This window comes from Zalophus californianus, chromosome 7, assembly GCF_009762305.2.
Source record: "Zalophus californianus isolate mZalCal1 chromosome 7, mZalCal1.pri.v2, whole genome shotgun sequence".
In the NCBI taxonomy this organism is placed as follows: domain Eukaryota; kingdom Metazoa; phylum Chordata; class Mammalia; order Carnivora; family Otariidae; genus Zalophus; species Zalophus californianus.
This window is the reverse complement of record NC_045601.1, coordinates 100,514,974-100,537,917: the sequence shown is the minus strand read 5'-3', so window position 1 is coordinate 100,537,917 and position 22,944 is coordinate 100,514,974. Positions and strand designations below refer to the sequence as shown.

The following is a 22,944-nucleotide window of genomic DNA, read 5'->3' as shown; positions in this document are numbered from 1 at the left end:
TTAAGCAAGACAGTCAACAGTTACAGGTGCATTTCCCAATTAATCATGATAAAGATGATGACATTAGACAACATCAGGTTTAGATAATTCATAAAATGTCATTTAATATACTAATCTTGGCAATAACACAGAAGAAGACAGTGCAAGATTTAAGTACTTCAACCAGTATTTCCTAAATAACAGCAACAAGAAAACTGACTGTGCTATTGTCATTTTCATGATTGTTTATTTTAGAGTTCAGATAAATCTAGCTTAACTCATTATTCAGTGCAACATGATCTATAGGATAAATAATCTCCCTTTATATAGGGTTCACAGGGGTCTAGCCATGATACCACGCCTGAGAGCATAACGTGTTAATCCTAGTATGTATCTCTTAAAGTACAGTGATGTTCCATGGCTTTCTGAGAGGATAAGCTAGTCAAAGAAGGGTTAAGGTTTATCAGTGGTATAGAGACAGAGGTAAAAATATATTCCCAGAAGTTATTTTTTTCCCAACTCACCTTTTCCTTTTTGTTTCTTCTGTAAGGACTAAACTACATAATCTTATTCAAACTTCTTTTAAGAAGAGGTATTATTGGAGACTTATTTTTCACTTTGTGGGGGAGCTTTTGAATGCCAAAGGAGAGTTCTTTTAGAACCGAGAATGCTATTGTTTTAAATCTGAACAAAGGGACCTTTTTACCAAAACTCACCTGAACACACCTGTGTCACTTTTCTTGCATTGGTTACTCTCTTGTCTATAAGGCACTAACTATAGGAAGTGAAAAGCAAGGGAAACACAAAAATAAACATCTTGCCTTTATCCAGCTTATCAATTCATACTATTTACTGTACAACTTTGTGAAGTAGTGTGTTCTGGACATTGGTCTCGGCAAAATTGCTTTGGTGATTTTGCTATTAATAGTTTGCTTTGCTTTGCTTTGTTCCCTAATTGTAACAGTGATAACAACAATAATATTACTGACCACCAACGTCTAATAAGTGTTTCTGTTACTATGTTCTATGTCTTGTGATGTGTTTGCCTGTGTGTACTGATACTGAGAACTGACAGATGGTAGAGGAAGTTGACCTGTCATCCACTCATATTGATTGTGGGTACTGGGGGAAGGACAAGGTAGAAAAAAATGACACATGGGGTTGATTCTAAAGGGAGACAGATTCCTGCTCAATTTAAGTAAGAAGATAATTATAACTATTTAACAATAGAACAAAACACTTATTCAGTATATAATGAGGTGGATTTAAGAATCATATGGGTGGTAAGACTTGACTGGCTCTTAAACCCAACTCTGCAGGAGAATCAACTCAGGAGGTTTATTTAAAAATGCCTGGGCCCCTTCCCTAAACCAATTGAAACTCAAATTTCTGGCGGTGGTATGACCCAGGCATCTATACTTTTTTTCAACATCCCCAGTGATTCTGATGTATAATGAGGTTTAAGGATCATTGGTCTAAATATTTCTTGAGATCCTTTTCACTTCCTAGGATGGACTGACTGTGAATTCTCAGGAAATCTGTAACTGGTGTGAAAATTAAAGGCCCTAAGAAACACTGTTTTCTGTGGTGTCCGTGAAATATTGGCCAATAGAAGCTGAAGAGCCTACATAAAAGGGTATATTCACAAATCTTCTTACTGATTTTTATGGTAGCCAAGCACTAAATTATCCTGTGTGGGAATCATCAACTAAATTATTCTGTGCTAATAGAAGAGGTGAAAGTTAAATATGTGAACTCCTATGGTGATCTTTGTGGTCCTGCCATCTACTCTTCAACATATCTCCTACCACAGAAGTATCTAACTGTGTTCTATTCATTTGGCTTGTGTTCATGGAGGAGTTACATCGGCCTTGGCGGATGAAACCTAAGATTTAATTCTTTCCAGATACTTTAATTGGATGCTTTTGAAATCCCCCAAATCTTCATGATGTAGAGAAATACATCTTCTTTAATTTCAGACACTGTGATGGAACTGAGAAAAAGACATTTAGAGGCAAAGGGACCTTTTGCATCCCTTAACTCCCCACATATTATAACCCTCAAATGCACGTGTACACTTTCTCTCTCCCTCTGTCTCTGTCTATCTCTCTCACCCACTTAAAAGTTTTATTGCCATGTGTATATTCTCTGATTTTTATTCTATTCCATATTTTTGTGTTCTTTTTAAATGCTGATGATAAACCTACTAAATTCATTTCAAGACTCACACTGAGTCATGACCCACAGTTTAAAAAACTAGAAGTTGTCTTAGGACATGAAGAGAACCTACTACTTGAAGAACAAGGACATTCCATCTAAATTAAAATAGGCTTTATTTTATCCCTGGCTGACAAGAAGAGCAGTTTTATTGTTGAGGACTCTCCTATATATTTTTATTCCTACATTTTGGTTGCGTTGGTGATGACAGCTCATGACTCTTTTCCAGCCGGCAAGATGCCATCTTCTGCATTAGGCTCATAGTCTTTGGAATCCTGTAGATGATGTTGGTTGTATACAAAATAATGGTGACTTAATTCTGATTTATCAAGCCCCTGGAAAATGGACATAGTTAATGCTTTTCTTCAGTACTTTTGGAATCTTGATCCTTTTTGAACTGATTCAGTTCTTTCAGGTTTGTTTTGCTTGTATAGTTTTAAGTGGTAAATTAAAACTTCCCCATACTTACCAGTTGGTGTTGGTAAGACTTTGAGTTGACCATGTCTTTGGGTGATACTTTTCTTCTTTTATCAAACATATTTTGTAAGAGTCAGCAACATTTCAGATTAATTTTTTCAGAAATTCTAAAACTAGATTTCTAGTCATCAAAAATGATTCATCGACTTTCTTATAAATCTGTGGTCTTATGGGAAGGAATAGTATTTTTCTTACCATTTTTATTGCTATCTCCCCTTTACCTCCTAGATTTTCTGCAATAACCCATATGTATCTTTGAATACCAGTACTAGTAATTTAGCTTCTCTTAAATGGCTCTCTTTCTTTAAAGTTTTTATTTTAATTCCAGTTAGTTAAGATACAGTATAATATTAGTTTCAGGTGTACAATATAGTGATTCAATCATTCCATACATCACGTGGTGCTCATCACAAGTGCACTCCTTAATCCCCATCACCTATTTCACCTGTCCCTCCACCCCCGCCCTCTCCTCTGGCAACCCTTGGTTTGTTCTCTAGTTAAGAATCTGTTTCGGGCGCCTGGGTGGCTCAGTTAGTTAAGCGACTGCCTTCGGCTCGGGTCATGATCCCGGAGTCCAGGGATGGAGTCCCGCATCAGGCTCCCTGCTCAGCGAGGAGCCTGCTTCTCCCTTTGACCCTCCCCCTCTCATGTACTCTCTCTCTCTCATTCTTGCTCTCTCAAATAAATAAACATAAAAAAATAAAAAAAAGAATCTGTTTCTTGGTTTGTCTCTCTCTTTTTTTCCCCTTGCTCATTTGTTTTGTTTCCTAAATTCCACATGAGTGAAATGATACGGTATTTGTCTTTCTCTGACTGACTTATTTCCCCTAGTGTTATACTCGCTAGCTTCATCCATGTCATTGCAAATGGGAAGATTTCATTCTTTTCTTTGGCTGAATAATATTCCATTGTATATATACCACAGCTTCTTTATCCATTCATCAATCGATGGACACTTGGACTGTTTCCATGTCTTGGCTATTGTAAATAAGGCTGCTATAAACATGGGGGTGCATGTATCTCTTTGAATTAGGGTAAATACCCAGTAGTGTGATTGCTGGATGCTAGGGCAGTTCTATTTTTAACTTTTTAAGGAAGCCCCATACTGTTTTCCACAGTGGTTCCACTAGTTTGCATTCCCACCAACAGTACACCCATGTTCCATTTCCCCTATGTTCTCTCCAACACCTGTTGTTTTTTGTATTGTTGATTTTAGCCATTCTGACAGGTGTGAGGTGGTATCTCACTGTGGTTTTGATTTGCAACTCATGATGGTAAGTAATGATGAACATCTTTTCATGTATCTGTTATTAGTCATCTGGATGTCCTCTTTGGAAAAATGTCTACTCAGGTCCTCTGCCCATTTTTTAAATTGGACTATTTGTTTTTTGGGTTTTGAGTTTTATAAGTTCTTTATATCTTTTGGATACTAACAATTTATCAGATATGTCCTCTGCAAATATCTTCTCCCGTTTTGTAGGTTGCCTTTTAGTTTTGTTGATTGTTTCTTTTGCTGTGCAGCTTTTTATTTTGATGTATCTTAAATGTCTCTTAAGACTGTTAATTGAGACTCTTATAGAGTTATTTCTCAAACATCCTGATGGCCCAATATATTATTACCATTCAATCATACACCCCACCCCCATTTTGCGGTAGGACTTAAGCATAAGTGAGATAATATCTAATTGACTTTATTTCTCATACACCAGACTTAGAAATAAATTTCATCATGATTTACAGTACTTGTCAGGGCTTTTCTGGGGAAGATTTGAATACAGACTTGCCAATTGTTTCTATTTTGATAAAAATTCCAAAAAATATAAGAGTAGTGCATTGAAACTCTGGTAGGCATTCCATGCAGAGATGATATAACCTTTGTAAAGATCCAGTTGGTGAACGGCAAGGTGCTTTTTATAACAAGGATTGAAATTAGCAAATGAACATTTGTTTTTCAAAAACTACCCCTGTCACTGACATAACAGTAGTTTCATTATGATAGTCCAAATTTCCATGCTTACCTTGGGCTTTCCATCATTCTGTTTTTAATTGTTTTATAATAATTTTCCCCTGTATTTCTTTTAAATGGAGTCACTCAATTAATAGTGCCATCCTAACATTGTTCTCAAATCAACATATTAAAGTAATTATTTTGGGATTATTTTAGAAATTTAAAGGAGAGGGCTATTTAATGCCAATTTATATTTAAGTAATTCACAACATTTCTGTTACAAATATCATTGTACCTAGTAACCACTGGGATGAAGTGGTTCACTTGAAACTGATTTCTTTCACCTCACAAAGTTGTTTGAAAAGTGAACATTTTGGTAAGGCAGATATTTACAGTGGGGACTTTTTGGGTCCGTATAACAGACATATTTGAGCTAGAATGAGGTATGAATGTTTGAATCTAGAGTCCTCAGAATGTAATAATAGATCATTTCCACCTTTTTATCCATATTTCTTCATCTAATGGGTTTTAGTTATATAACTAATGGTTGATACAACTTCTTCTTCCCCACTTTATCATAAACTTGATGTTCTTTTTGTTTCCCCTTGTTTTAGTCATATTGCTGTGACTTCTCTTTTGTCTCATTCGGCTTATATATGACATCAAAGAGATGTTACTCTCTTTGGAAAATATGGTGGATTGGAGTCGTTTAACCCAATGCATGTATCTTCCTGAGATATTGGGATAATCCCAGCCTCTTGTATAGTGGTGATAATTCCATCTTTGGAAAACATTCAAAGAATTTGGCCAATATTATTGTTCTGCTTCTAATACTCTTACTATATATTTATTATTTATGAATTAGCAGCTTCTGTTAGCTGTCTTCTCTATTTTATTCCAGAACAACCTTTGCAGAGTTGGTGGTTGTTAAAACAAACATGAGGAGTCAATGATGGAGTTATTCCTGCCTATTGCTCCCCTCCTCCCTTGAGGTTTTCCAAGATGGCCAAAGTTGCAGAGTGTTGCTGGAGGGAGGTTTTGTTCACCAGAGTGGAGTGCTTTCCTGGGACAGTTCTGCTGAATTTGCAAAAGCTCATGTAACATTTTCAGGCTACACCAGGAGTTCTGAAAGCACTGTTGATGTCCTTAAACATAAATACCTTGACTTGCAGTTTGTTGTGACAGGGGGTCAAATCCTGTGTGTGTGTGTGTGTGTGTGTGTGTGTGTGTGTGTGTGTGTGTGTGTGTGTATTTCAAAACAGTGTGGGGCAGAGAAGGGTGTGAGTATACACCAGCAAAAGAAAGGGGACCATTTACAAATATTGCATATTATCTCTATTCACTCTTTTTGAGTTTAAATCCTTCATTACTATTGTTTCGTTCTTTAGTTTCAAAAAATGTAAGCTTCCAGACCTTGCCCTGCACGTCTTACTTCATATGACCTAGTTGTCCACTTGCAAAATGTATTTTCCCTTGGGCAAGCATGCCTCCCCTGCCCCGAATAAATTCACCGTTGAAATTTTGTCAGACTTTGAGCTAGTTGCTTAAACTGACTCGGCTTCATTGTCTTAGTTTATAAATAAAGATCATAATATCTGTAATGGTTAGGACAATGCTAGCTGTTATAACAGTTAATTCCCAAAGTTTCAGTGGCTTCCCATGATAAAAGCTTATTTCTCAGCATAGTTTGAGGTGGGTGTTCCTCACCAGGGGCCTTTTCTCATGGTTTTAATCAAAGACCCAGAGTCTCTCCATCTGTAGCTATTCCCTTCTCTAGGTCCTAGGAGCCCATTCACTGAGCTCACAATAGGGAGAGACATGGTAGTAAAAGGACACAGCTTCTTACCCACCTTACTACTGTTCACATTCCAAGAACTAGTCATGTGTCCACAACCAATTCCAGGGGTGGGTGTGGGGGATACTAGAAAATGTAGTCTCTAGCTGGGCAGAGTCTTCTCAGCAGCAATGCTATATAGTGTGTAAAGAAAGGACAAATCTTTGATGGTCCCTCACTCAACTCTGCCACATCTGTCTTGTACATCTTTTTTTTTAATATTTTCTTTATTTATTTGACAGAGAAAGAGACAGTGAGAGAGGGAACTCAGCAGGGGGAGTGGGAGAGGGAGAAGCAGGCTTCCCGCGGAGCAGGGAGCCCGACGTGGGGCTCGATCCCAGGACCCTGGGACCATGACCTGAGCCGAAGGCGGATGCTTAACAACTGAGCCACTCAGGCGCCCCTGTTTTGTACATCTTATGTAGGATTAAATATACTCACATAGACAAGGACAACTGACCTGGCAATGAATGAACTCTTTCCTAGAGAGGAGGTATGGTGAGTGAGTATAGGTATATCAGGTTTTCCTGATGTGATTAGTCCATGACTTTTTATTTTAGGAAGAAGTATTGTTCACTGCTTGAGACTCATAGGATTCAAACACCAAAATCCTTTGCCAAGTATTAGTGATAATACACGCACAGGGCATGCTCAGCTTTAGATGCTCTTCTCATGAAATTTAGAACACAACGGATATTCTCATTACCTTCACGTGGTACCACAGTGGGTTTCTATGGGAATCTGGATCTGAAAGCTAGCCTTCAGGGACTCATGGCATGATTATAAGTCTGAAAGGACCTTCATCCCAAAATAACTCCTCCACCGGCCATTCCAGACTCACATTCCCACCTTAGTCCCTCCTTCAGGACAAAGGTTTCCAGCTTCCTTCTTAAACTGTGTGTGACATAAAAAGGCTAATAAATTGGCTCTTTGTAATAATAGCTCTAATTGGTGCTCACTTTGGTCAGACAGTCAGATGGAAGAGCTCAAGGAAAACCTGGTGTTCCCTTTTGCATACAAACACTCTGTCGTGGACAATGTCTTGAGCACAGTTTTTGCATTTCAGAGCTATCAGTGGAATTGGGCTCAATAAAGTAAATGCTAGTAGAGCCTGTGTGAATCATTTTAAGATCTGTCTTGGAAAAGCTTTCCCCGCTACCCACCCCCAGACAAAGGTATCACCTTATTTGTAAATTTCTTATTCTAAAGTATGGAAGAGTTTCTGAGAGACTCTGCTTTGATAATTGGTAATTAGATAACAATTAGATATTATATCTGGGAACTAGCACTTATAAGAATTTTCAAGAATTGATCTCCATGAATGAGAGATTGTATCAGACAATGCTGTGGACAAATAGATACCATCTTAGGAGACGTGTTCTTAAGTCATTTGTAATATCACTCCCCTGATCTGCATCTTATGATTTCGTTCATCTTCAGGGGAAAAAGGTATTTACGTGTAGGGGTAGAGGAAATAGGCCACTACCCATACGCTTTTGGGTCTGACTGTGTGTTTGGAGTGTCCTTAAATTCCTGCTTTTACGCATTGCAAAAAGGCAAGTGTCTCCAAGCCTGTTTGGCTGAGTCCTGCCTGCCCTTGCCCGCTTTGGTCCATCTCACTGCTCACTCTTGCAAATTGTGCTGCTCACTTAAAAACACACACCTGGGTGGCTCAGTTGGTTAAGCGACTGCCTTCGGCTCAGGTCATGATCCTGGAGTCCCGGGATTGAGTCCCACATCGGGCTCCCTGCACAGCGGGGAGTCTGCTTCTCCCTCTGACCCTCTCCCCTCTCATGCTCTCTCTCTATCTCATTCTCTCTCTCAAATAAATAAATAAAATCTTTAAAAAAAAAAACACGTCTCTGCATTACTTCCCTCATGATTTTATTTTCTTCTTTCCATTATTCTCTCTTTAATGTATATGCCTCGACTAATGTGCTTTTCAAACACGCAGTTTCTGCTTTTATTCCACGATTTACATTTATCAAAATTCATAGGTATTTTAGTGAAATTATAGATTGTAGTTCTTCCTATTGATGTGTACATCCTGCTGAATAGCAATGGCAGTTTTGGAATAGCTTGTGTTTTAATTTACAATAAATATTTAAGTTTAGATTTAAATCTCTCTAAGAATGGAGTCAGAGAGTAATTTTACTTTTGAATTAACATAATTTTAAATAGATAATTGATTCAAATGGTAGAAAATTTAAAAGTTACAAAAGAGCATCTTGTAAAATATCTGTTTTGCACTGTATTCCCTTGTTGTCCAGTTCCCCTCCTGGCAGAAAACAAATGTTCTGTTAAACAAATGGTTTCTCTATTTTCTTCCAAGGATATGTGTGTGTATGCATTGGATTTTTTAATTTTTAAAAGAAATTATAGCATTCTATACACACTATTCTGCTGTCAGGTTCTTTTTTTCACACCTTATAATAGTGTTTTTTCTCAGGGCTTACAAATTGTCCATTCTTTTAAACACTCATGATCTACCTTGTTTGAGTGTCTCATAATTTATTTAACCAATTCTCTACTGAATATTATATAGATGTTTTCAATCTTCAGCTATTACAAATTGTGCTACAGTGAGTAACCTTACACTTACATAAATAATTCTGTAGATGTGCAACTTTTGGATCTCTGCTAATTTGATGGGTTAAAAAAAATAAAGGCTACCTCAGTTATGAAGGACGTTGCATTAGGTATTCCTAGAAGAATTTAATGAGCTTCGCTTTCTATTCTTTTACTTTGTCCTTATGAGATATTTTTAAATGTTTTTCTTATTGATTGGTAAGTGCTCATTATATAACAGAAAACTGGCTGTATGTCTCTCATCTGTGTTGCAAAGCCTCCCCACCACTAGCTTTGGTTTGTCTGTTTGCTGTTACAAGTTTTCTGTTGGTTTGCTTATTTGTTTAGGTCTATGTCTTACAGACTTTTTGATATGAGTATAATCATATGTCTCATATATTTTATATCATGGTTTTTCGTTTTAACTGTAATATTTTAAAAGACTTTTTTATTCCAAGACTATAAAAGAATTCTGCCATGTCCTAATTACTTTGTGGTTCTATTTTTAATGTTTAAATTGTTGATCCATCTGGACCTTGTTTTGTTGTTAGATGCATGGTATCGATCCAATTTTATTTGTTTATTTCCAGATGGCCACCCAGTTGTCCCAACACCTTTTCTTGAAAACCCATCTTTTCCCTGCTAGTATGAAAAGCAAGCTTCATCTCACACTATATCTCTCTGTACAAATACACTTTTTCAGTAGACTAATGACTTCATTTCCTTAACAGTGCTGTCTCTCCTTCTACCATTACGTTTCTGTTTTTTGTTTTTATTTTATTTATTTATTTACTTTAAGTAGGCTCCATGCCCAATGTGGGGCTTGAACTCACGACCCTGAGATCAAGAGTCGCATGCTTTACCAACTGAGCCAGACAGGTGCCTCTCCTTTTGTTTTGTTTTGTTTTGTTTTGTTTTTAGAGTTTATAGTATGTCAGCCAAATAAGGCAGAACTCTTTATGCAAAAGCCCTGACAGATAGAGGTCTTTATAGTTTATAATTGACTTTATAGTGACTGCCTTCCTTTTGTATAAGCCACAGAATTCTTTTATTTCATGAAGGTGTAGAATTAATCCCTACATAATGCTTTCCCATCACCTTAGGACAGTAGTTCTTAATGTTGGCCTGAGATTACTTCAGCAGCTTCAAAACAGGCACATACCCAGAGATTGATTGTTATGGGGTGACACCCCTACATTAAAAACAAAAACAAAAAACCCCAGGTTACGGGAGCAGAAAGTGTTGAAATGTATACGTATAGTCTATTTTATAAAATGCCTCCACTGATATTAGGATAGACTCTATTTTTATGGATTTTCTGTATAGTTCATTCTTTCTAGCAATTCTTTGTTCCAGTTTATCACCATTCTCTTTAGAAGTCTTCACAAGACTATTGTTATAATTAACCAATAAGATATTTGAAAGCTTTTTCATGTGACAGATGTTTACTGAGTACCTATTATGAATCGGGTGCTATGCTAACTGTCTGGTGTGGAATGGGGAACAAAACTATTACTTTGAGAAACAAAGTGTTGGTGTCTAAACAAAATCATCATTAAACTAGGGAACTACCACATTATAAGGCACAGATTTCTATCATAGACTCTATTATATGGAGTGCTACATGTAATAGTACATTCCTTTCAGAATAGTTTGGGAAACCTATAATATATTAATTTTGTCCTTCAGCTCTAGGGTTTACTGTAGCTTGATATTATAGTTTATTTGATAGAATATCTTATGCAGGTTTGAAAATATTCTCAAATTTGCTTTTTTTAAGATTTTTATTTTTAAGTATTCTCTATACCCAGTGTGGGGCTCAAACTTACAATCTTGAGATCAAGAGTCGGGTGCTCTACCAACTGAGCCAGTCAGGCACCCCTCAAATCTGCTTTCTAAAAGGTACTTCTTGGAATAATCCTACAGATAGATTTCAAAGTGCTAGTTTCTCATACATATAAATAAAATTGAAACCATAGATATGTGACTAGAAGTTAACACATATGAATTGTTGCTTTTATTTAATAACATTGTACTGCAATACTAAGTTAAACAAATTGTTTTTAAGGCAATATTATTACAGTGACAGTTGGTAAGAATCATATGATGATAACAATATAGAAGTAGCCTTTAGTGCAAATTAGTGTACTAGATGTTGATTTTTAATTGTCTGAAGTACAGTTTTTCCCTAAAATACAATAACTCTAAAAGAAGGAAAAATCCTTACTGACTTATAAAAGGTTGAAAATTTGGTGTATTTATTTCTATTTAAAAATACATTTAGATCTTCTTCCTATAAAATAATGTAGGAACCCAGAAACTCAGTAAAACAGGTGATCCAGAAAACATTTTCCCATTAACTTTCCACTTCTAGGCTATATCAGTGACGGACATTTAAACTTTTCCTAATATTTTCCCCTAGTTGTTCACTTTTTGCTTTTGAGTGTGAAAAATGAGTGTCCTGACATCACGGAGAAAATTCTTTTTTATGCTATTTTTATATTCTGTAATTTTACTTCTGCTAGCTTTTTGAGAGAGTTACTCAGTACGAGTCACCTACTGCTGATATTATTATTGAAAAAAATGAATATTTCTTAGGGGTTTTTACTTTTTTGGAAGGGGGGTAAGCACTATTTGGTTTATAGACCCTAAAGCCTTGCACTTAACATACTCCTCTACAAGCAATAATCCTAACCCCCAAACATCCATCCTAATTCTAAAATATGTTTAAAATGACATGATATAAAATGGCCATCCATGCTAAAGTTAGTGTATTGCTTCGGCTGTGTAAAAAAGGGGAGGGTACTGGTTTGTCAAGTGGCACAGTGCATTAAAATGTAAAAATGACTTAAACCTATTTTGCAAACAAAGAACTAGGCCATCCTGCCTCATCTCACAAAGATATGAGGTGACATGGCAATATCTGCCGTATGGAAATAGAAGGAAAAATGTTCTCGGCCTTTCCTAAATCACTCTTCCACCACAGGTTGCTGCACCTGCCTCTTGTTCACGTGGGAATTTTGTCCCACCACAGAGACAGAGAAGTTCCTTGATCTTTATCTTCATGAATCAGTCAGATCCCCTAGAATCTTATTCACGTGATTTTTAAAAAAAATTTTTTTAAGGGTTGATTTATTTATTTGAGAGACAGAATGTGCATGTGCGTGCAAGCATGTAAGTGTGGGGCAGGGGCAGAGGGAGAGAACTCAAACAGACTCCCCACTGAGCGGGGACCCCATTGTGGGGCTTGATCTCATGACCCATGAGATCATGACCTGAGGGGAAACCAAGAATCCGATGCTTAACTGACTGAACCATCCAGGCGCCCCTTCACATGCTTTTTTGATCCTAAAATTTCTATTTTTCTTAAACTCATTGACTCTAAGATACCTGCTGTACAGGATTTAAATACAGATTTGTCCTCCTTACTGAATATCATGTGTATTTTAATTCATAGATTCATTTATTCATTCATTCTTGGGCCCTCACGCACAAAGCTTTTGTGGCATGATACACACATTTTAACTACATATCAGAGTGTCTTCACTTGCCACTTCTTTTGATGTAGCATTGCTATGCATCCAATAACAATGTTACATTGCAAGCGAGAGAAAGCAGTAAACAGAACTAAGGGAAGGAAGGATCTGGCTGTCAGTGTAAATGTAAATAGCAGCTGTTCCATTCAAACTGTTTTAAAAACTACCACACGGTGAGAGCTTTGCATATAATAGGCCAGAATCAGGTTTTAGCGTAAAATTTAAGAGACATGCTACCACCCTCCTGTTTGCACTGTTTCACTTCTCCCACTACTGCACAAGCAGTGGAGGACAAATATATATATATAATAGTGTCAGTGAAAATGTTATCCAAATATCTTTCAGTGACAATATTGCAATATGCAGATACATCAATATACATAACTCAACGTAATGTACAAAGATGACACTGTGAACGGGTTATTGTGTTAGGGGCAAGATACTTGCAGTCTCAAGATCACATGAGCTTATCCTCGGTCATGTGCTATGGCCACTGTTTCAGATTTTATACCTCAGTTTTGAAATGTCTTGAATTATCTCCCTTCTGTCATTTTTCTAGCAAAAGTGACTATCCTATATGGCATTACGATCTCTCTTTTTTTTTTTTTTTTAAGATTTTATTCATTTGCCAGAGAGAGAGAGAGCACAAGCAGGGAGAGCGGCAGGCAGAGGGAGAAGCAGGCTTCCTGCTGAGCAAGGAGCCTGATGTGGGACTCGATCCCAGGACCCCGGGATTATGACCTGAGGCTAAGGCAGATGCTTAACAGACTGAGCCACCCAGGCATCCCACAATGTCTTTTTTTTTTTAATCCTTGTGCCATTTTTCTGCCAAATATGCACACATTTTCTTTCCTATCAGTTAGGGGGATAACCTACTGGTAATAAGCACTTTAAAAATATTTCCTGTACATTGCAACTTTATCTAAAACCGTGACCCTTCAATAACTAGCACTACCCAGACTCATCAATATAGGGACCCTTTCCATGTAGTTATGTCCTCTTCCTATTTAGAATGGATGGCTAACAAGGATGTTTCCTACTACATGAATATGAAAATCTTAACTAAAAACCTGCCACTGCTTTGAAATGGGGGAGGGGGTTGGAAATCATTGATCCATAATTCACAAAACATTATCTGATCTAATTCCCCATGTTAACGCCCTTCTCCCACTTTGAATGTCTGTAAAACATTTTATCTATAACATTCATGTGATACTTGTAGTACAATAGCTTTGTTATGTATAATAGCAACATAACGTCAGTAAACATGAGCAGATGATAGTGTTCATATAGGTTGCAATGTAAATTAGAAAGTGCTACTAAGGTGTTTCTTGCTACTATTATGGGGATGATTGTCATTTTCCTAGAAATAGGGACAGCCCTTTTATAGCCCTCATTACTCCTACATAGCACTGCCCCTTGAGCAAAGTAAGTGCTCAGTATATGTGCAATGAGAGCTTGCTTTTTTTTTTTTTTTAAGTTTTCATGCTCAGGTGAAATTTGGCTTGAACTTTAAAACTATTATTGTTTTCAAGGTAGAACTATATTGCCAAAACTTACTTTGCAGATAAGCCATTTTTACCTCATTTCTTACCAATTTACTCAGGTTTAAGATGTTTGTGAAAGACTAAAAGTTATTTATGATTTTATTATACTTAAAAAGCATTGTGTTTTTACTAACGTACATAAGAAGCATTGTGCACTGTGCTAAAAGGTACTGAAGCCTACCATGAAGCCTGATGATGCTGGTACTATGATCACACACTATAGCATCCTTGCAAACATAATGGTACGAAATTGATAACATTCATTGCTCTCCCCTTTCCAAAGTGTTTCAGGTTCTTTGGACCCTTTGTCAATATTTTGATAGATCTCCTGGGAAAGATATCTGAATATTTCAAATATACTAAGGATAGATTGTAGGTCGATCAACAACAGAATGGCAAGCCCATGGAGCTTTTTCCCTTGGGCATTAATGTGTAGGATCTGAGAAGCCAAACTGGGCTCGAGCCTCTAGGGAAGTCAAAACTCCTAGTTTTTCTTGTTTTCCCCTTCAGGTTTTCACATACCCCTGCCTGGTAAGTAGCTTCTCTGTTCCTCAATTTTTCCTCATCCTACAGCATCCCCCACCCCAAAGGTCCTTTCCCTAGGATTATTTAGAATAAATAGGAAAAAATGATCCGTCTGACCACAAGGAGGGATGAGGCTTGAGGAAAATATAAAGTGTTACTCTTACTGAGTTTAGACGTTTGTGGAAAACTGACTTTTATTGTCTGCCAACAGGAGAAGCTTTACACTTGGCTCGGGATTTTGGCTACACTTGTGAAACAGAGTTTCCAGCCAAAGCTGTAGGAGAACATCTTGCCAGACAACATATGGAACAGAAAGAACAGACTGCAAGAAAAAAGATGATCCTAGCGACCAAGTAAGCAGAATGGGAAGTCTCTATATGCCTTCTTTCAGGTTTTCCATTTTCTTTGAGTGAGGGAAAGAGTCTAGAAAGTACCAGTTCTCTAAAACGGAGGGTCTCAAGCTTTAGCAGCTAGATGTGCTACACAAGGACATACCCTCACCCCTGGCCTTGCACCCATAGCAAGATTTACAAACTACCTTTGTTTAGTGATGATGAAAGTTTTTAGAAAACCTCTCCAGAATGTGCAGGAGTTATTAGGAGAAAAGTATGTTTAGGAAATGTAGATTCCAGACAAATATGTCATTAGCTGCTATGTGATTTGGTCGAAACCACTCACTGAGCCTTAACACATGAGGGTGAAGATCTCAAAACACTGTGAATGTTTGGAGAATATGACAAAAGAGGACCTAGGTGTGTGAGAGGTAACACGGAGACCTCTGGGGCCAAGAATCACCATCAGTGCCCCTAGCTTTTCTGGTATATAATTAAGCAAATAATCCCTATACTGTCTCACCACCAGTGATGATACTGTCGAAAAGAAAAGGTATAATGTATGTGAAAGCTTCTGAAAAGTGTAAAGTTCAACAAAAATGTGAATTAAAATAATGACAGAGATGACACATGAAAGGGGAGCTTGCATAAGATGAGTTCAAATTCCCTCAAACTTGAAAGTTCTTTGATAAGGAATGGAAGAACTACCATTGAGTGTGTAAAAACCCAACAGAAAAGTAAATGCTGCTGCAAGTCATGTTCAAATTTTTAGAGAAAAATTTTTCAGGCAATAGCTAATTCTTGCTCTCTTTATTAAAATAAGTTATGCTACATAATAGACTATTAATAATCTTATCTAATTTCCTAACTGTATGTTCAGATTTTAGAGCTAATAGTTCCAGGTGGGTTAAATTATTATTTCTAAATTAGTTTCTTATTTGGGGAAAACTTTCAAAGAGATGATATAAAGTAGATAAGTGTTAAAGACATTGCTTCTTAGAAACTGATGGAAAAGGACTTCACAACATGTTGGCTAAAATTTAAATGGCCTCAAAATGCATAAAACCAAAACTAAATATTTCTTCTACCTACTTCTAATGTCACATAGGTCTTTTTTGGTTTGTTTTTACAAGTTTAAGTGTTTAAATGGGAAACCTACCACCCAACAGTTTTGCCCACGATACTGAGTCCCTCATTTGGGATTTGTGCTGCTTGTGGCTGGCACTGTTTGGGTTTGGGATCTATCTGTGTAGTGCTCTTCTGAGAGTAACTTAGATGATTCATCTTGCCCCAGAGAGAAGGAAAAGAAAAGATGGTGGCAAAAGGGGAAAAAAGGTAAAACAAGGAAATGAAAGGGAAAGGACCAGCTGAGAAAGAAAATGAAGACCAAGGGTTAGAGAAAGAAAATTAGAAGGCAGGTATAAAATGTGGATTTAAGATTTCAGGATAGACCTTATTCTGTGCAAGCTCCTAAAAATTTGCTGGTAGAAAGAGCTGAACCTGGATTTTTTGTGTGGCTAATCTCCTGGGGGATCTTTCCTTCTGTTTTGCTTCTACTCTTGCCCTCTTGCAAGGCAAGACCCAGAGGGGTCTTCATCAGTAACATTTTAGTTTCTCCAGGAGAAACTGAAAGTACATGTAGTCAGTTTGAATCCTTAATACCATCTCCGGAGAACTATAAAGACATGTTACAGATCAAGAGAAGAATACCCTGCTAGAAGTTAGGTAGTGTCCTCCAGGTGTTCCCAAAGCATAGTATCCTTCTAGCTGGCAGGATTATACAGATTTTCCCAATATGTATCCCCCTGTGACACCTCTGAATGACACGGTTATCCCCAGATACAGATTATCCAAGAAAAGACACCTTTATATTTTCTACCTCAAAATTAGTTGGTTATAGTTTCATCATGCATATTCTAAGACTTTCACTTCCTAATCCAGAGAAATCCCTCTTTTTGTCCTCCTTTCCCCAGGATGGTTCCATAGCTGCCCACCTCTACCACCCACAGCAATGCTGCCATTGACGTTCAGAACACAACCACCCACTTTCTGGAGAGTTCCCATACTCTATTTAAATGTCTGTGCATTCAAACTGATGCAGAGATTTTGTTTTCACCGAAGACCAGTGTTAGAAGAACTTGAGGGGATTAAGAGAAGTACTTCCATATTTGTCAAAGTTATGCTGAGACGTCTATTTTAGAGTAGTGGATTCAACTCAGGAGTAGTATTTTCCTTTTACCTAGGATCTCAATAATGTCTATTTTTAGATGATATTTGGGACATTCGTTTCATAAAATACTGTGAGAACATGTACTTTGATCCCTCTGCCCATAGCTGGACATTTGCAAACCATTGAATAATCAAGAATTGGGTTCACTGATTCCAGTTACCTTATTTTATTCAAGAGTAAATAGGTCATAAACATCTAGAAATTAAGAGACAGGCTGTATAATCTTTTTTGTCTTTTTGGTTGTGTATATCCATCCATCTTCTTATAGACAATGGGAAACAAGAATGAGAGACTATGTAGTCATAGCAAATATATACAAGACAAGTAATCATCAATGTAAGTGGACAAATTAAGGGATCTGTAGGAATTACATGCTTTTTCCACAATATATGAATGGATCCAACATGTGTTCTGAGAAGTTTCTAATTTTCTAATAGTAGAGCTTTGAATATTTTCAATTAAAATGCTCAACGTTGAAATTAAATAGCCTACATGGATACTCGTTACATTCTAGTTAGCTCACCTTTGTTCAACAAGACTGTGACAGTTGCCTCAAAAATACATATGAAATTCAAAATCATTGGATGAGAGATCCAATAACTGATCTGCATTGTTGGATTGGCTTGCATGTTTCTCTTTTAACCCTATGAATAACAGATTCAGTTGTATTTAATTACTTTGCCAACTGCAAAATTAAATGAAAGGCCCATTGACTAAGGGTCGAGCTTCCTAATTCCTCTTAATTTCTTGTTTTGTTGATTAACCAAATATGTTGGTGTAATTAGACAGTTACATAGGAGGGACAGAAACTGAATTAGACCATTTTTGAATTCTAAAAATGTACTGTACAAAACATTTGATTCATGGAAAACACATTTAAACTTCTTCATTGAATTTAGGACTAAATATGCTTAACATTTGATCTGCATTAGGGTAAAGCAGAATCGTCAACATGTTTTAATTGTTACTATAACAATAATTGTCAAAAGGAGAAACACAGAACTTGAAATTCAGGCATCAGCTTAAAAATTATGTCCTTAAGGACAGTGACATAAGTGATAAAGTTAGAATTTACGATTCACCGAAGATCATCTTGTGTTACATAATTCATAATGTGACATTTTGTTTTGAGAAATGAATATTTCTTATTGTAGCCTTATAAATAAAATTTTAAATGAGGACAAAACTAGTCATAAAAATAATATCTCTATAACTGTCATAATGAGATGATGATCATAATTGCCTAAGGGGGGACTACAGAATTGTCCTCTGTTTTTAAGTCAAGAAGCTGTCCTAAGTCAGTGAGTTAAGAGCAGCAGAATCAAATACCAGAGGTTGAGAATTCTGGAACTTCTCCCAATAGCTTCCTGTGTGGTGTAGCTGAATTGCTTAGCACAAGTTAAATTTCTCCACACTTTGTCTTTTCCTCATTTCTTCATCAACTTTGAATTTATTGTAACTTGCTATAATGTTTATACAGTAAGGAAGTTGATTTACCAGCTTATAAACTAATTTTTTCAATTATCCAAATAATTCTGATATCCTACCATAAGAACTAAAGCAATGTTTCAACCTTTATTTGAATTTTTAAATATATTTTAATCTGGTATAAAATTAAGAGACTCATCTTTAAATAGCCCCAATATTTTTTTTGTAGTAATGGAGCATACTGATAGTCTACCATATAGTCATTTATATTGCCAGTCTGAAAAATGATAGCATGAATCTGGATTTAAAATTTTAGTTAGAAATTTCCTAAAAAATAAAGATAATAGTATATCTAACTCTATTCAGTAACACAAAGCATAACAGATAACGATGCCCTACCAAATGGCATCATTTGATGCCACAGACTGGCATCAAAAACTTAGTTTAAATTGCTATTCATCTATGAAAACATAGGCAATACACCTGAAAGTCAATCAACTAAGTCTAACTCAGAACAGAAAAAGTGATAAATTCAGATCAGATATTCTCAATGAAAGTATACACATGCAGTTGTTAAAAGCATGCATTTAGACGCTAGATCTCAGAGACTAAAACATTAGCTGGAGGATATGGAGGATCCTGTTTGATTTAGAGCAGATAAGGGCCCTCTCTGGTTTTTTGTTTGTTTTTCCTCTCCTTATGATCCACTTTTACTTTCAACTGTGTTCACAATGAAAAGGGCAAATTCTATGAAATCACACAATATGAAAATAACACTGGCAATAAACCTGGGGATTATTACTCATTAAAAAAATCACAAATGATCTTTAGAAGAAATTTCAGGCACCTAATTATAAAACTCCACTGGCTTTAACTCACTGGTAAATTATTTGTACTTCAAGACATTTTGTCACTTTTTGGTAGTTATTTGTTAATGACACAAATGCTTTGGAGAGAAATTAGTGGCTGGGTCCATGGAGTAACATTCACTTGGAATAATTTGACTCTCTTGTACTTACTTGTCTTTGGCTAGCTACATTGATAATTATAATCAGGGCTAATGATTAGATTGTTATGACTACCCATTGTAAATCCAGACCAAAAAAAGCCATAATCACTATCACATTATCCCTTGACTATGGAGTGGCCTCACATTAGATGATGTATTCTTTTGAGCAAATCCTTAACTGTCCTTTATTTCACTCTTCAATTACTGTATTAATCTAGTAAGTTTTGTTGTTGTTGTTTAAAAAAAAACTATTTTCTTTATATGTTTTGCTTCTTTAGAATTGTATCATTTAGACTATGTATCACAAAGGCTTTGCTGTTATTCAATATATACAGTAATGTGGTAATTAAAACTTATCAGAAATCACAATTATTTAATGTAAGAAAAGCAGCAGATTTTCTCTTAAGCATACCTTTTGCAAGAAACCATATTACATGGGACATAACAATCATTTTTGTGAGGCTAATGGGCTGAATTGTGGTAAATGATTATGTACTTTAAATATTAAAATATGAATTCAGTTCACAAGAGTCTGAATTCTAATGAAATGCTGGGAAACAGGATTTTCCAAAGCCTACTTGAATCACGGCTCTGAAAGAAGCCTATAACTTGATTTAAACTTTTTACAAATGTGATATCCCCTCCAAAAATCATATTTTAATATTTTTAAAAAACAGTGATTAAGTGTGATCCTTTCATATAGATTTTTCCTTATGCTAAGGTTGATCTGTGAATATTCACCTTAAAAATGAACACGGTTTTGTCAGTGCTCGTGGGCTGTTGATCACTTCCAAAGTTTTACAATTTTCCTATAGTACTTGGGAGCAAAGTTGCTGTTGTGAACCTCATCTGTATGTTGTAGATGGAACTTTGGAGGTTGATTTATGAAAGTTGACCTAGTCCTCTTTTATTTTATTTATTTATTTTATCTTTTTTTTTTTTTATCTAGTCCTCTTTTAAATGAGAAGACAAACCTTTGGTAAAATATCATGGGCTGAAATTAAAGCCCCATGTTAAGGGTTCAACTTCAATGATGGATTTCTTTCATTTTAGACAAATTTGTAAAGAATTCCAAGACCTCTTGAGCCAAGATAGATCACCACTGGGATCCTCCAGACCCACTCCAATTCTAGACCTTGACATCCAGAGACACTTAACACATTTCAGGTAAGACTGGCTCTTCAATCTCCTCAGACTCTCTTTTAAATTCTTAAACCATCTTTATTAACCCAGACATTTTTGTATTCCTGTCACAGTTCTGTTTAGGCGATATTGCTTATATATTCATATAGTGACTGACTGAATCTTTTGAAATTGCAAGCATCTAAGATCAAATTATAAACATAACTAATGCATGAAGCATTTTAGATCAGAAAATTTAGTGTCTTTATGCAATTTTCAGGAAATTGTGACTTTGAAAGTGAACACTATTATTTCAAGTAATGGCACTTTTGAATCAGAATTCTGAAATCATTTAAATACTTCTTTATCTTGGTGAGGCACATCGTTGAATGGACTGATATGACACAAATTAATGGGATATCATACACTGATTTTACAGGCATATGTTAATAATTTCTGCCCACTTAGAAGCTGCAAATGGTTCTTAAATTGGACCACACAAGTATATTTTAAAGCTCCTGGAATGTGTTATTGAAAGCATATTTAAAATTTTATTTTCTGAGATGCTTTGGAAAAGAATAGACTATTTTTTTCTGGTTAATTTATGCCCTAGAGACAATGTGGAAAGGAACAAGATAATTACTCAGGTAACTTCCAGTTTTAAAGTTCTAAAATTCTAATGCCTTACATGATATTTCTCATCAATGTAAAAAATATTTTGTCCTCTTTTAACTATCATCATTCAGTTTAAAAAACAATGTTAAGCCGGGGTTCTTGTGTGGTTCAGTTGGCTAAACATCTTGATCTCAGTTCAGGTCTTGATCTTAGGGTCTTGAGTTCAAGCCCCACACTGGGCTCCATCCTGGCTGTGGAGCCTACTTAAAACAAAACAAAGCAAACAAATAAAAACAATGTTAAATAAAGACTATTATACATTAAATTTTAAAATGTTTTCAGTACCTCTCACCAATAATGCTGTTGAGGAGGATACTCCCTTATATAAAATAATGGATATTTCAATGAGTTGGAGTTTTATCTGCAACATCAGAGACTTTTAAATAGAATATTTTATTTTGCATCATGCCACAAGACTCCTTAAGATGTAGTAGATACATCTTTGGAGACTAAATTTAGGGTTTGCCTTCTAAAAATGTACCAGATATACCAAAAATATATCTCACAGGACTTTTCTCCTAGCACTCAATTGGGTTAGTGAAAGTAAGTGTAATAAAACTGGTAGAAATTACAATGCCCAGAAGTTAAGGGGAAAAGGCTCTGGAGTCAATAGAACCATCTTCAAATCCAGACCCTCATACAGCTGAGCTGGGTAGTTATGGGGTAACATGCATTCTTTCCAACCCTCGATTTCCCTAGCTTTAAATGGAAGAAGAACCCTTTTATTGTATGGTGGTAGTGAGCAAACATGACATAATGCATATAGGCTGGCTCAGTCAGTAGAGCATGTGACTCTTGATCTCGGGGCCGTGAGTTCAAGCCCCACGTGGAGCATAAAACTTACTTTAAATAAATAAATAAATAAAATGAGATAATGAATATAAAGTAAGCATTCAGTGAGTGATGGGTTGTTTACTCCACCACCGATCCAAGTTTAGAAGATATGGTTTGTTCCACTGTCACATCTGTACAAATATTTTCCATATTTTTGTATCCACACTAAAGATATTTGTAATTTTTACAGAAGTTCAATTCCAAGCTTAATGATTTTTATACAAATCAAGTCTTGATTTAAGGAAGTTTGTTAAATTACGAATACACTCTAAGGAAGAATTTATTGTTAAAACATAGAGAATTCAGATTTTATATCACAGCTACCAGGTTATTCCAATTACAGGTGCCGCAGCCTTCATCAGATAGTGAGCTGTCCTTTTTCAGTCTCAAAACAAAATACGGCATCAATGTGTAAATTGAATATTAGCAACAGTGTGAAATAAGTAGGCAAACCATGTGTTTGCTCAGCATAGGCACAATCTGCTAATTTGTTGATACTTTAGTTAGTTGCCAAATCAATGCCACAGAACTCCTTAGAGGAAACTTTCACTTCTAAACTTGAGCTGTATGTTTCCTTCCTGGGCTTTATTTGCTCTCATTTACCTCCCTCCTATGCAGAATATGGTAAAAAACTAGTCGGGTATTGTCCCGAAAAGAGCTACATATATTGAAAATTGCTCCCC

The 22,944-nt window shown here is 36.1% G+C and overlaps 1 protein-coding gene across 1 annotated transcript in view; it reads left to right on the top strand.

Annotated features, from left to right (window-relative positions):
• Positions 1-22,944, top strand: part of TFAP2D (transcription factor AP-2 delta) — a 52,720-nt gene that overhangs the window by 15,362 nt on the left and 14,414 nt on the right. The window contains exons 6-7 of the mRNA XM_035728641.1: positions 14,843-14,984; positions 20,684-20,797. Coding sequence (XP_035584534.1) covers positions 14,843-14,984; positions 20,684-20,797 — 256 coding nt within the window. The remainder of the gene's footprint in view (positions 1-14,842; positions 14,985-20,683; positions 20,798-22,944) is intronic.